The sequence below is a fragment of the Benincasa hispida genome, chromosome 1 (assembly GCF_009727055.1).
Source record: "Benincasa hispida cultivar B227 chromosome 1, ASM972705v1, whole genome shotgun sequence".
Classification (NCBI taxonomy): Eukaryota; Viridiplantae; Streptophyta; class Magnoliopsida; order Cucurbitales; family Cucurbitaceae; genus Benincasa; species Benincasa hispida.
This window is the reverse complement of record NC_052349.1, coordinates 43,876,707-43,889,668: the sequence shown is the minus strand read 5'-3', so window position 1 is coordinate 43,889,668 and position 12,962 is coordinate 43,876,707. Positions and strand designations below refer to the sequence as shown.

The 12,962-nt window shown below is 33.5% G+C and overlaps 1 protein-coding gene across 4 annotated transcripts; it reads left to right on the top strand.

Moving 5' to 3' along the window:
• Positions 1-1,601: 1,601 nt before the first annotated feature.
• LOC120092815 (nijmegen breakage syndrome 1 protein) lies at positions 1,602-12,376 on the top strand. 4 transcript variants are annotated; one of them, XM_039051039.1, is made up of 14 exons: positions 1,602-1,761; positions 1,901-1,954; positions 3,882-4,146; positions 4,887-4,972; positions 5,400-5,527; positions 6,827-6,873; positions 6,985-7,093; positions 9,401-9,493; positions 10,048-10,219; positions 10,348-10,715; positions 11,072-11,133; positions 11,655-11,757; positions 11,851-11,910; positions 12,060-12,376. In XM_039051039.1, the coding sequence occupies exons 1-13, from the start codon at positions 1,725-1,727 to the stop codon at positions 11,902-11,904; spliced, it is 1,578 nt and encodes a 525-aa protein (XP_038906967.1). In that variant the 5' UTR covers positions 1,602-1,724; the 3' UTR covers positions 11,905-11,910; positions 12,060-12,376. The 4 variants fall into 4 exon arrangements, with proteins under 4 accessions (XP_038906967.1, XP_038906956.1, XP_038906978.1 ...); XM_039051028.1 differs by having other exon boundaries at positions 12,013-12,376; XM_039051050.1 differs by having other exon boundaries at positions 9,404-9,493; positions 11,851-12,376.
• Positions 12,377-12,962: the final 586 nt, after the last annotated feature.

Here is a 12,962-nt window from a genome sequence, read left to right as displayed (position 1 = left end):
CTTTAAGAACAAAAGTTCCCTTGGGGTCGAAGGCTCTAAACATCCCTACCCCGTGAAACTTGTGGAGAGATAGGATTGATCCTCGAAAAAGGAGAATCATCCTAGGAAAGATTGGAAGAGCGAGAGGTTGCCATAAGGCTTCATTTTGTTTCTAGCATTATTTTAATTCATGATTGCATTTTTTAAAATTATTTTTCTTTCTTCTTTTTCTGTTGAATATTCATCTTGTAGTCATGGTTATTGATTTGATGAAATCTAATCATTTGATAATAATCATGAGTTAAATTCTCTAAGGGGTTCGATGATGTGAATACCCTTAGGTTTTATGGTTAGAGCAGTGCCTATATTTCATACCACTTGATTTAAACATTTCTTTTATTGAATTTAAAAGATAAAAATTGTTAGGTTAAATTGGCCATTTAATGTAGCAATCTACTTGAGTCTTAATAATAAGAATGTTAGGATATAAACTGATGTCACAGAGGGATATGCGACTAAGAGCCTAGAAATAGAATTGTCACGTGGCCTTAGAAATAACGGACACTATAGGATAAAGAATTTGCATGTGAATTAATCCAAGATCTAGCTAACCATAGAAATATAGGCATTAGCTGATTAGAGTTTCTAAAGGAACTTGATACAATATCGAATAGGAGGAGTTTTCTATCCATGACTGAGTCATTGACATGGTATGATGCGGTTGCATTACTCAAGGCACATTGTCCGATAGATTGAAACATTATTATACCCCTATTCAACTATTCTTATTTACTGTTTTTTTAAATCAATAATCTACCTATTCACAACTATTCTTACACTTGCTTACCTTCGATTTCATTGGTTCAATGTCTTAATAAAATCAAGAGTAACTAGTCTTGAGGAATTTGACCCTTGGAATACTCCAATACTTAATACTTCAATCGATAGTGTATGCTTGTACTTAAACTTCTTTTCACCCTTAATTATTTTCATCTAATCACTCATACATAATCGGTCAATCTATGATTTTCAAAGACAATTTTGACTAATAGTCTAAATCGATTCATTTATGAAAGTTTTGAGGTTTAATTGATACAGTTATAAGTCTTATACAAGGTCTTCCCAAATGGAACGTAATGAAATGTGTAAATTGATACACTTACAAAAGCTCAAGGTTTACATTGATACAACCCCTAATATTTAGATTGTATAAATTGATATTTTTTCAATATGTTTTTTATACTATATTTATAAAGAATTATAGTTAAATATAAACGGCCAAAATAAACATAGTTCAACTGGCATAATTCTTGCACTAAAAAAGTTAAATATAAACTAATAGTAATTAAATTACAATCAAACATAATCCAATCATATTGTGCCAAAATGAGTTGAACTCAACTGACATAACTATGTGTTAGCAAGTCAAAGAAAACCCTTAGGGGCGTTTATCAGTCATATAATGATGTTAATTAAATTATTAATTACATTTTAAATTGTTTATATATACATGTGTGTGTATATATATATCTTAATTTATTAAATTGTGATAATAACCAAATTCCCAGCCCCCCTCCCGTTCCCCACTGTATAAAACCCGGTTCACAGCTTAAAAAAAGACCGACCAGGTTTTTACTGATCATTCTGAATTCCTTCCTCTTTGTTCTTCTGCTCTCGTCTTCTCTTGCTTCCATGGAATTGTTGCTCATCAATTGTTAAACATTAGAAAAACAGCACTACAAAATATGGTTTGGGGATTCTTCCCCGTCGATCCTCTTTCAGGTCCGTTCATTTTTCATGATTTCCTAATTACTTCTGCTTCTGAAAAGTCGTCTTCTTTATCTTGTAATCAAATAAGTTTTTAAAGAATCGTCAGTTTTTGTTTGGTTTGATTATTTATATAATCAAATGCATGTTGCAGGCGAGGAGGAATTCTACATTTTTGCACCTGGAAAGTATAAAGTGGGTCGTAAAGGTACTTCGATTGTGCTACTACTTACATTTTACCCACTACTTTTTCTTCTAAATGCTACATCCGTCTTTGTTATTTCATATAATTATTATTTGAGAAACATATGTATGATTAGATTATAATCTTAATCACTTAATCACTCAGTATAAGTGTACTCAGTGTTCTCAAAAGGTGTTAAAGAGTGTTAAAGGATAAGGAACCTAGTGATGTTTGGCCTTTATTAGAGTTTCACTTTGGGTTTCAACTTCAAAGTTCTTTTCTGAACTATTTTGCTTGAGTAGACCGTTCGTACGCTCTGTATTCTTTCATTTTTTTTTCAGTGAAAGAGGTTGGTTTATTTTTTTAAAAAAAAAGTGTACTCATGAGATTCTATCAAACCTATTTTGTGCCTTACTAACCCTACTGAGTGGTGAGTGTCCTAATGACCTTGTTGAGCGAATGATCCCAAGTAATCCGTGTCCTTTGTAGGTGTGTCCAAGAAAGCAAGAGTTCCAAGCACCACACGCTTAAGTCCAAGGGTATGATTAGAGTTTTGGGAATGAGAGTACACCCCAAATGAGCTAAACTAGAGTATGAAGACGTTAATTTGTATATAGGTAGACTTGCCATTTGCCATGAGAAAAAGGGAGTACCTTTCAATCATGATGTCTTCAATCCCACTCATTTTTGGATAATTTCTCAAAAAGATGCCAAAGCTTCCTTACTCAACATTGGGGAATATTCCTATATGATAGAACCCAAATATATTGTATTATAAATGACCATAGAATTACAAGATAAACTAAGTATTCAAGGTACTTGGACCCTCCCTCTCCTAAGAATTCTCTCAAGACCATAAATCACTTACTGAAATAATGCCTGGCTTTTCCCTTCCGCACTCCCTCTATTTATAGCTACCAAAAAACTTCTCTAATAATTACTAATATGCCCTTAACACTCTAATTATTCCCTAATAGCATTCCTATTACTATCCTTGCGGCTATCAAATTTTGCGATAATTGAAAAGAACAAGGAGAAGAGGCGTATGACTTAGGAAGTCTATATGGATGCAGACTATGAAAGTCTATTAATGATAGAGGATCTACATCAAGATATTTACTAGTTTAGGAGGAATTTTATTACTATTTGGAGATGTAAGCAAATGTTGTGACTTGATCAAATTTAGAAGGTGCATTCAGAACAACAACACTAAGAATATTTAAACTTCTTTGGATAAAAATGATCTTAGAGGACTTGAAGCTTCATCTAGAGCCAATCCACTTAGGAAACATAGAAATACACACACACACAAAAAAACTTATTGTTGCTTTGATAAATTAGTTCACAATTATTGTTGCTTTGATAAGTTAGAAAGAGGTTGAGGCTATCACTTCAGATGAAGAACAGAAGGATAGTATTTTGACCTATGGGGTGAGAGGAATAGCAGAGTGTTTAGGGGGATTGAGAGGAATGCTAGGGAAAGTTGGTCTCTTGTCCATTTTCATGTGTTTCATTGGGCTTCGATCTCGAAGGTCTTTTGTACTTATTCTATAGACATGATCTTGTATAGTTGAAGTTCCTTCCTGTAGAGGGAGTCCCCTTTTTGTGGGCTGGTTTTTTCTATGCTCGTGTATTCTTTCATTTTTTCTCAATGAAAGCGGTTGTTCTTATAAAAGAAAAAGTTGTGCCTATATGGCTGTATGAGGCGAGGATCCTCGTGCACATGCTTTTTTGAGCTTTTTTAAATAACTTGATCAATTTTTTAAAACATTTTTCATAATGTTTTGTAGTTTATTTTATTGCTCTATTTGTCTAGGTCTTTTCTTTTTGTACTGCCTTTTTCATACGAAAAATATTTTAAACATTTAATACTTCTAACAGTCACCTTCTTTAGTCTCTCAAATCATGCTCTCAGTTGTTTGCTCATTATGTGATCTTATATGTTCCGCAGGGTGTGATTTGCCTATAACAAAAGATAAAGGAGTTTCCCGTATCCATGCAGAAATAGTTGTAGATACTATGATCTTTTTAAATTCCCACAAGAGTTGCTTATCTAACGTTTCCTCTAAAGTGAAGATTAGAGATTGCTCCAAATATGGGACATTTGTTAGAAGGAATTCTGGGTTGAAGGAGAAAATTCATGAGCTTCCGAGAAAAGAAGCAAGCTTGTATGATGGAGACATGGTTTCATTTGGATCTGGCAATGCAACCTACAGGTAATAAGATTTATCTTTCAAGTCGCTCTCACTGCCTAGCTCTTTATTATTATTATTATTGCTATTGAATTATTTTAAACAAGAAAAAACTTTTCATTGATGTATGAATAAAAGTTCAAGGGATACAAACTCCCAAGGGGAGTGAAAAAGAAAAAAAATCCAAATATTAAATACAACCAAATAGAGATTAGTCATGAAAATAAATAAACATCTAAAGAACAAAGAACTTTTTCAAAATCTTCGTGTGAAGGACTTAGAGAGGTTGCTACTTATTTAGTGTATCAGTGATCATCTTCTCTTCTCTGCAAGGATTTCTGTAATTCTTTAATATTTTAACCCCTCCCCCACAACTTCCCTTTATTCTTGATTCTTAAGAACTAGAGCAAATTTTTGTGATATTTTTGTCTCCTTTTCTTGGATAAAGGATTCTATGTTTTTGTATAACCTAGTTTCTGCAGATTTTGGGTTTTACCTTTAGCTTTCATGGATATAGATGCCAGAGTTTCTTGTTAATTGTACTAAAGTTTCTTCTTAGAATCTGGAAAATCTCCTTCCCTTTTTGCTTTTGTGAATGTATAGAAATATATTTTAATATACTTCTCGGTTTCCTTTTTTTTTCTTTTAAAGTTTCTTGAGAGGAAAAATTATTATTTTATTGTCTAAGAAACTTTTCCTTCAACCTGATTTTCTAGCACCCATGGTGCCTGAAGTCCTTATTAGTCTTTTTACGAATCTTGCAGGTTCTCCTTTGTACAGCTCTTGTTTTACGTTATCCATTCAGAGTCCTTCCAAGTCCAATTGCTTAGGGACAAGGTTTCATCCATCGGTAAGTCACAAAGAAGTTGCTGATCGTTGCTTACTTATTACAATAGAAATTCTTGTCTGATTAATTAGAAGTTTCAATTTCCTAAGGTTTCTTTTGTAACTGCAGTTGCTTAATATTAGCATGTTGTAGAACAAATGCTTGAAAACTCTCAATACAACCCTAAAGACATGGTATTGAATATGTTATAGAATATGAGGAAAAAAGAGGGAATCCTTATTTGTACATAGAATTCTTAACTTAATAGTGTGTTAAATTACACTGAAGAATGACAGCTAACTAAAATGATGTTTGTTTAAATTATCCATCGACTGTAAAATGGATAAAATAAAGTGAAGTAAATAATTTCTAAGTAGTGCAAAAGAACAACAGATAACCAAATATTCAGGAGTTTTGGTTGAATTTGAAGAGTGTATGTATTAAAATGTAGGTGCTTGTACTTCTCATGATATTCAGGAGTGTACGCATGTGCTTGTAGAGGAACTGATGCCTTTTAATGAAGCTCTAGTTGATGCCATCGTGGCTGAGAAACCTTTTGTTCTTACTAGTTGGGTTGAGGTAACAATGTGCTTCATCTATTAATTGTTTCTACTGTAATGTCAACTTGTATCTTATTTTCACAACGTATTATGGTAGGAGCTTGATCTTGAGAATAGAAAATTACACCAAAATTGCGTTAAGATATAAAAGTTTTTTTCCCCTTAAACGTAAAACCAAACTTTCGTTTTGAAAAAAAAAAAAAAAAAAAAAAAAAAAAAACACGTGCATACCAAAAAGAGCCTACAAAAGGGCTTAAGTCAAGTAAAATAAGACTGAGGTGTAATTACAAAAAGACCTTGTCACTTATGCCCGAAGAGAGATAAAATAAGATGATATAAAAGAAGAGTTACAATATCAACTCCAAGCACTTCTATATAGGCCTGGACTCTCCGAAGAATACTACACTCCAGAATTCTGAATGACTTCCTCTCATTCTAACTACCCTACCCTAACAACTACCACGGAAATACATATAATGGAACACTGAAAAAACCAGGAAGTAATAGATTTTTTTTCTTAGAGATCCTCGATGGAGCATCCTCACGGCCCTTTTTTTTTGGGTGGGGGGGGGATGGGGGATGGGAAGCACCCAACCTTTGTTTCATTGATGGTATAAGAGATGTAAGGCTATAATTAGAAAAGTATAGAAATACACCAAGATAGGGAAGTATAAATAAGGTGTTAAAGAAAAGATGAGGATCAAAGATGCGGCAGTACGCTTTATCCAAATTATTCAAAGATAGGCTTTAATAAACCTAAAAACCATAAAAGTAACAACAGTAAACACAAAGTGAAGTAAAGTAAAAAATGCTAAGGGAGAAACTATTAGAAAGGAACAATGAAACTCTTCCAGCTACAATTATTATCTTGAATGGAAAACCCTTTGAAGCTTTTAGAAAGAGAACACCAAGAGAAGGACTTCAAGCGTGCAGAAGGGAAGCAATCGACACAGAAGTGTGCTTCCCCCTTGAAAAATACGATGATTTCTTTCCATCCATAGCTCTGAAAAAATTGCTTTAACTGCATTAATCCACAAACTATTAGCCTTCAAATTCAAACATGGGCCACATTTATGTTTATGTTGGCCATCATCGTGAACCAAGAATGACTTTGATTACAACTTTGTTCTCCATTCTTTTCTATCTGTGCACTGACCATTGCCAAGCATTATTAGTATCTGCACCGGTGTTGATCCTCATTATTTGTCCTAATTTGTTGAAGATGACATTTCTGATACTTTCTATTTCTAGACTCATGCTATCAACAAAAACATGAGACAATCGAGATTCTGCATTCTTACTGATTGTTACACTTTAGTTATTTGCAGGAAGAACCTCCTGTAACGAGATTCCATCCTTTGATTCGTGAGTGCTGCCTTTTAAGTTCAGCTGTGAACAAATTATTATTAAGTAATAGTAAAATTTTTGAACTCATGCATTTCACCCACATCCTTCTGTCTTTGTTCTTTGAATCAGTTATCATCCAACAATGGCCGTGGAAGGGATGCATGTCAAAGTTATGGACCCGAACACTCGTAAAAACTGTTTGAGTGGATACACTTTTTTACTAGGGTCGGCACATATGGTAATGCTATATGTTTCCATTACAATTTATCTTTTCATTTTCACATTTTTTTGAGAGTGGCTGGATAATCCTTTAATGAACTGATTTTAAAATAAAATAAATTGGCTTTATTTTATAATTCGTTCATCTTCCATCTTTCATGGCAAGTCTCTCTCCAGTTTTGAGCGTTTTGAATTGGCTTGCTTGAAGCCTGAAAGTGTCTACTTGGTGCTCTCTTTCCAAATTATTTGAGGGATTTTCTACTCAAGATATATGCCTCAACTGGAATGCCTTTATCTCTCATGATTAATTCTGTATTTTTAGTTTTTTTTATTGTATTTTTATGCTTTTGTTTATTTCACTCCATTTCGGAGTATGTATCTCTGGAGCATCCGTCTCTTTTCATTATATTAATCAAATGCCTTGTCCTTGTTTTACAAAAAAAAAAAAAAAAAAAAAAGGCTTTATGGTATTTCTTATCATGTATACTTAGTTAACCCTACCAGCAGGAGTTTGAAATGAATAAATAAATAAAAGAGAAGGGGAAATTTTAAATCTTATGTCTACCCTTTGAATGTTTGGTCTCTTAAAAAAAATCTAAGAAAAAAATTATTTGGACGCAAATGGTGTTTAGTACTATTCCTTAGGTTTCTGCTTGCTTATTTCTTGGAACTTAGGAAATCAAATGTGAGGGTACTGGTAGGGGATATTGTGGGGGTAGTAATAGGTTTTGGTAAGGGATTAAGGGTATAGTGGTGACTAGTTGGGGAGATAGTTACAGAGTTTGGGCTATAAATAGAGGTAGTGAGGAAGGAGGTGGGGATTACGTTGTGGTGAGTGAATTAATGATGGGAGAGGTCTCAAGAAGGAGGGTGCTAGTACCTCGAATTTCTTGTTTACCTCTTAGTTTCTTATTAATATTGCAATATAGTGATAAACCTCCAATTCCACCACCTATCCGTTATATATGTTCAAGAAGGAAAAAAGACAAGAACATCAATCTTGAAGGAAGTTGAACATGTATAGGGTAGAGTCTCCAACAACCCGCAAATGGTGGAATTGTGGTCGGTGGCAGACTTGTATAAGTAGGGGGGTGAGCGCATCCCATTCACACACAATGGCTCTTGTGTAAGCAAACTTGGAGAGAGTTAGAGAAAACATGGGGATCGATCCCCTCGGCCAATTTCTGTGTTGTGCAATTGTGCTTCTTCTAGCAAAACAGTCCTGGGATCCTTGGGGCAACAAGAAGGCTGACTAAGAGGAGCCTCTTAGGCTGCACAGATATGGTGAAATATTTTACTCGAGTTTTTACCCCGTGACAGTTAGAAACTACAAATGGAGACACTAGAGAGACATACGTGAGGAGAGAAAAAAAAGTACTTTTATTCTGGATTGACGCAATTATTGAATCATAGAGGCAACATATATATAGATAACAAGAGAAATTAAATATTAAGCACCTAACTTCCCTAAAATATAGGAGATTCTCTCTAATCTTTATTTGCTAATAGTAAACCATATAATCTAAACAACTTCAAGCTAAAACTAATTCAATAGTAGTTATGCCAAAAAGTTGTTTCCTGTCATGTTGGGTCTGGACAGTTACTAGAAGTTATATGTTTATCCATGGTGACTACCTACCCAGGATTTAATATCCTATGAGTTTCCTTGACACTCAAATGTTGTAGGGTCAGGTGGGTTGTCTCGTGAGATTAGTTGAGGTGTGCATAAACTGGCCTGGTCACACACGGATATAAAAAAAAATGTTTATGTTTGTATGTGGTATTTGGATCAGTATTTAAGTAAAGTAGTTACATATGTGAAAACTATCTTTTGCTTTGTTTTGTATGGGAAGAGTCCAAACCTCGAATGTTTGGGTTGTGTGGAACTTTCTTGAATGTTTATGAATAATCTCTGAAGTTTCTTTCTAGTTGTGTATCTATAAGGGACCTAGTTAGAGATGTATGAGGTTATTAGTATGATTATTAGAAGGGTCATATTAGTAATTAATAATAAGTTTGTTAGAGTGTGAAGAATTTTGTGGGGTTTCCTAATTTGGGAATTTGGGAGAGTCTAGCCCTCTCAAAAGGCTAGGGGTTATCTTGTTATTTTCTATGATATTAGAGAATATTTCAATATAATTCCTTATTTGATTGTTCTTTAGTTTATTCTTTGTTCTTGAGTTTGTTCTTGTTAGGAGGTATCCTAACAGCATCATATCGTTTTCTTTAGTGTTTACATATATTTGATGTGTTTAGATGCCTAACATTCTTTTGGTGGATTGTTTCGACTTCCATTAATTTTGGTATTCAAATTCCTATTTTTTAGCAGTACAAGTATGGGGATCGGTTGAAGAAGTTATTGCAACAAGTTGGTGGTGCAAATGTTTTATCTATTGAGGACTTCTCTTCAGATAGCCAAGTACGAGAGAGACTCTATCTCTGTTCACATACTGTTATCCATTCTTTCCTAATTGCTTCTGAAGGCGTGGGTAAACACTGTTGTTTGACTAATTTCATGTAAATATTCTAGTTCACTGTATTTCTGCCAGCAATATAATCTCATGGTTGACAATATGAAGTGCATTATATACTTTTGGGTATGAATTCTAGGATCGAATCTTGTGAAAATACATGCTCAATACACTTCTATTTGTTGACAGTCATATAGCACGTGATAGATAGTTCAATGTTTCGATAAAAGTGAAACTTGCACGGCATGGGGCACAATTATTGATTAACATAAATCATCTACATATACATAATATCTTTAATCATGAAATCATCATTGCATTCCAAACGGTAATGCTTAATATGTGAACAGTGTTTGAAAATATGTCTCAAATGGTGCTTTATGTAGTCTTTGATTAGAAAAATACAATGGCTTGAAGTGTTTATTCCATTTTTTGTTTGTTTACCTCGGTTCTGTGAACCTGGTGTTTGTTGGGCAATTGATTTGTATGATAACTTCTGTAGGATTTGAGTAATGGAGAAAATGATCGGGTAGTATTCGTTATGTCTGGAGGATCAGCAGAAAAGTTGGATTCCTCCTATAAGATTGATTCTTATTATAAAATAACTGAGGTGGCTTTGATATCTTCTGTTTTGAGTGGAAGGCTGGACAGAGACAATTTGATACATCCTTGTGGTAAGTAGTCTTTCTCACTACTAGTTTCATTTGTCATATATTTGCTCATTGTGATTATTGATTAATTACTATTGATTTTTCTTCATTTTAACTTCGTTCATCTAACTAAATGTAAAGTTTCCTTGCAGAACCAGGTTCTTCTACATGCTCCACTGATGAGACCGTGGTGGCAGAATCCGATCTTGAAGCAGAAACAAGTAAACCAGTTGTTTCTAATGTCCAAGGGCCAGATGAATATGTAAGCAAATCAGAGGAATATTTAAGCAGAGCAGAGGTGTCCATTGACAATGCTGCTACTGGATCAGCGGGTGACCATGAAACATTCAAAAATAGTTACAGTGGTGTCGAAATGAGAAAAGACAAGGTCGATGAATCTGACAACAGAAATATAGACATTATATTCAGTCAAAATTTAATTGTGCAGAATGCGATGAAACCCTACTCAATAGTCACTGCAGAAAACAGTGGAATTACAAACTTCAAACGCTTCAGAAAAGTATTACTATTTGCCTTTGAATGTCTTATTCTGCGGCATTTCGTTTTAAATGGTGTGCAAATTACTGCTTTATATTGATGAGGTCTTAACCATATCCTCTTATTTTGCCATAAGAGCATTACGGATGCATGTTAATCAACCATTGTATATTTTTGCTATCTTAAATGACGAACCAAATGATGATCGTGATCATGTTTGCATTCAACTGTTAGTGTATGGGTTTAAGTAGATGTAAAAGTAGATATTATTGCCTCAAATATGCTTAGCATGAAAAGTTTCTTGTGTTGGTTGGCACATGGAGAAAAATGTTATGGAAGTTGATACACATCACTCAAGTACTTTCGACATTTTTGCAGACACAAACTCACTCTGGAAATAGCTTTTATGATCTTGTCCCATTTGATAAGTATCCTTACAAGTAAGTGTTTCTCTTGATTTCTTTCTTTCTTTCCCGCTTTTTTTTTCCTCCAAGAAATGGGATCCCATTCATTGCATTATACCCGCAGCTCACTGATCTTTAGAAGCTTTGCCCACTCAAGGACGAGCTCCATAGGACAATAATGGTTTTAAGTTACTAAAATTTGAACTTTGGTGCTTAAACTCTTAAGAGACATAAAATGGAGAGAAATAGTGAGATTGTGTCTTGGGAGTCATTTGGGATGTGTTTGGTGCGTAGTTGAGATGGTCATTCCATGTTGGGGTAGTGTTTCTGCATCCGGAACAAGGGCACAGTCTTCCAGCAAGCTTATAACTTCATCATCTACATCGTGTCAGGTGTTTGGCTGGAGAGAAATTGTAAAACTTTTAGAGGAGTTGAGAAGAAATCCTATGAAGTGGTTTAAGATGTCATTAGATTTATTGCCTTTTTATGGCTTATTTTGCTAGTTTTCTTTGATGGTATTTTTGAACATTTCAAATCATTATGTTATGACTTTTTAGGGATAATGGTGATGGGAGGGAGGATATTGCAGAGTCCTTGAAAGAAGAAAGAAGGCGGAAGGAAACAGAAGCTATAGCTGAAGATTTATTTCATAATGAGAAGGTGAGTCTTTTTAACTTATTTTAGCATCACAAGTTAATAGACAAGGCATACTTTAGGCTTAGGACAGAGATTTTTAACTTTATCAAATTTCAGGGACGGCGACGTGGAATGGCTGGTTCCCTAAAAGAGCTTTTTACTCGTTCTTAAAAGCAGGTATTTAGTTTTGCATCAAAGAATCCTCTCCCTCTCATTATGTAACTTCAATGTCTTTGTCTCTTGTCGAGATGCTTGTGATCGTGTCGGTGCTTGAAACAGTTTAGTCGGTATTTTGGGATTTGTATACGAAAAGAGACCATTTGCAGGAAAATGCTACGGCCAAATTTGGGATGTTGAGATGCTGATTCTTCTCCACATTTACAACTCTCGGAACCCCCCACATTGCTTTAAATTTTGTAATTATTTTTTAATTTGGGCTTGATGTATGCCTAAGCAAAGACTTTATAAACCAAGAAGTCTATATATATCTGCCTTTTGATTTTCATAGTTTGTTCGTTCTTGTCTTCTTCTTCCGTTCAAAATCTATCTATGAGAGTCTTAGGACTCATTCAAATGGCAGATATTGTATGAATATTAAATGTATGAGATTTAAATATTTAGGATAATGTTTTACAGGTATGAATATTAAATGTCTGAGGTTTTAAATGGTTGAGATAATTAATATCTATGTTTAGATACACGGGATAATTAATGTCTGGAAATTGAATATATGTGTTTGAGTTACAAATTTTGTATATAGAAACCAAAATTAAATGTAAGAGAACAATATAGTCATGAATTAAATTTAGCTTTATTTAATATATTGTTATATTACTTAATTATTTAACTGCTCAAAATATTAATAAATGAGTATTTATTTAATTTAATTATTTAATTTAATTACAGTAGTAGTTAAATAAATATAAATTAATTAGAATATTAATAATTATAATAACATTGTATATTAAATACTTAAGATAACATAAAATATTAAGTATATTAGTTGAAATTTAGTAAGTTTAAATAATATATTTTTGTATTTAATAATTAATTAAAATTAATAGTAATCCTTAATTGACATTGATTTATTAATTAATCAGGTTATATTTTTTCTTTTCATTTTTAGGTATGAAAATTCCACATGCATGTTGAGGATATTAGAAAATCCATGTTAGATGAATTTAAAGTTTAATTGAAACAAATAAGAATATTAAATATCAGGATTGTTT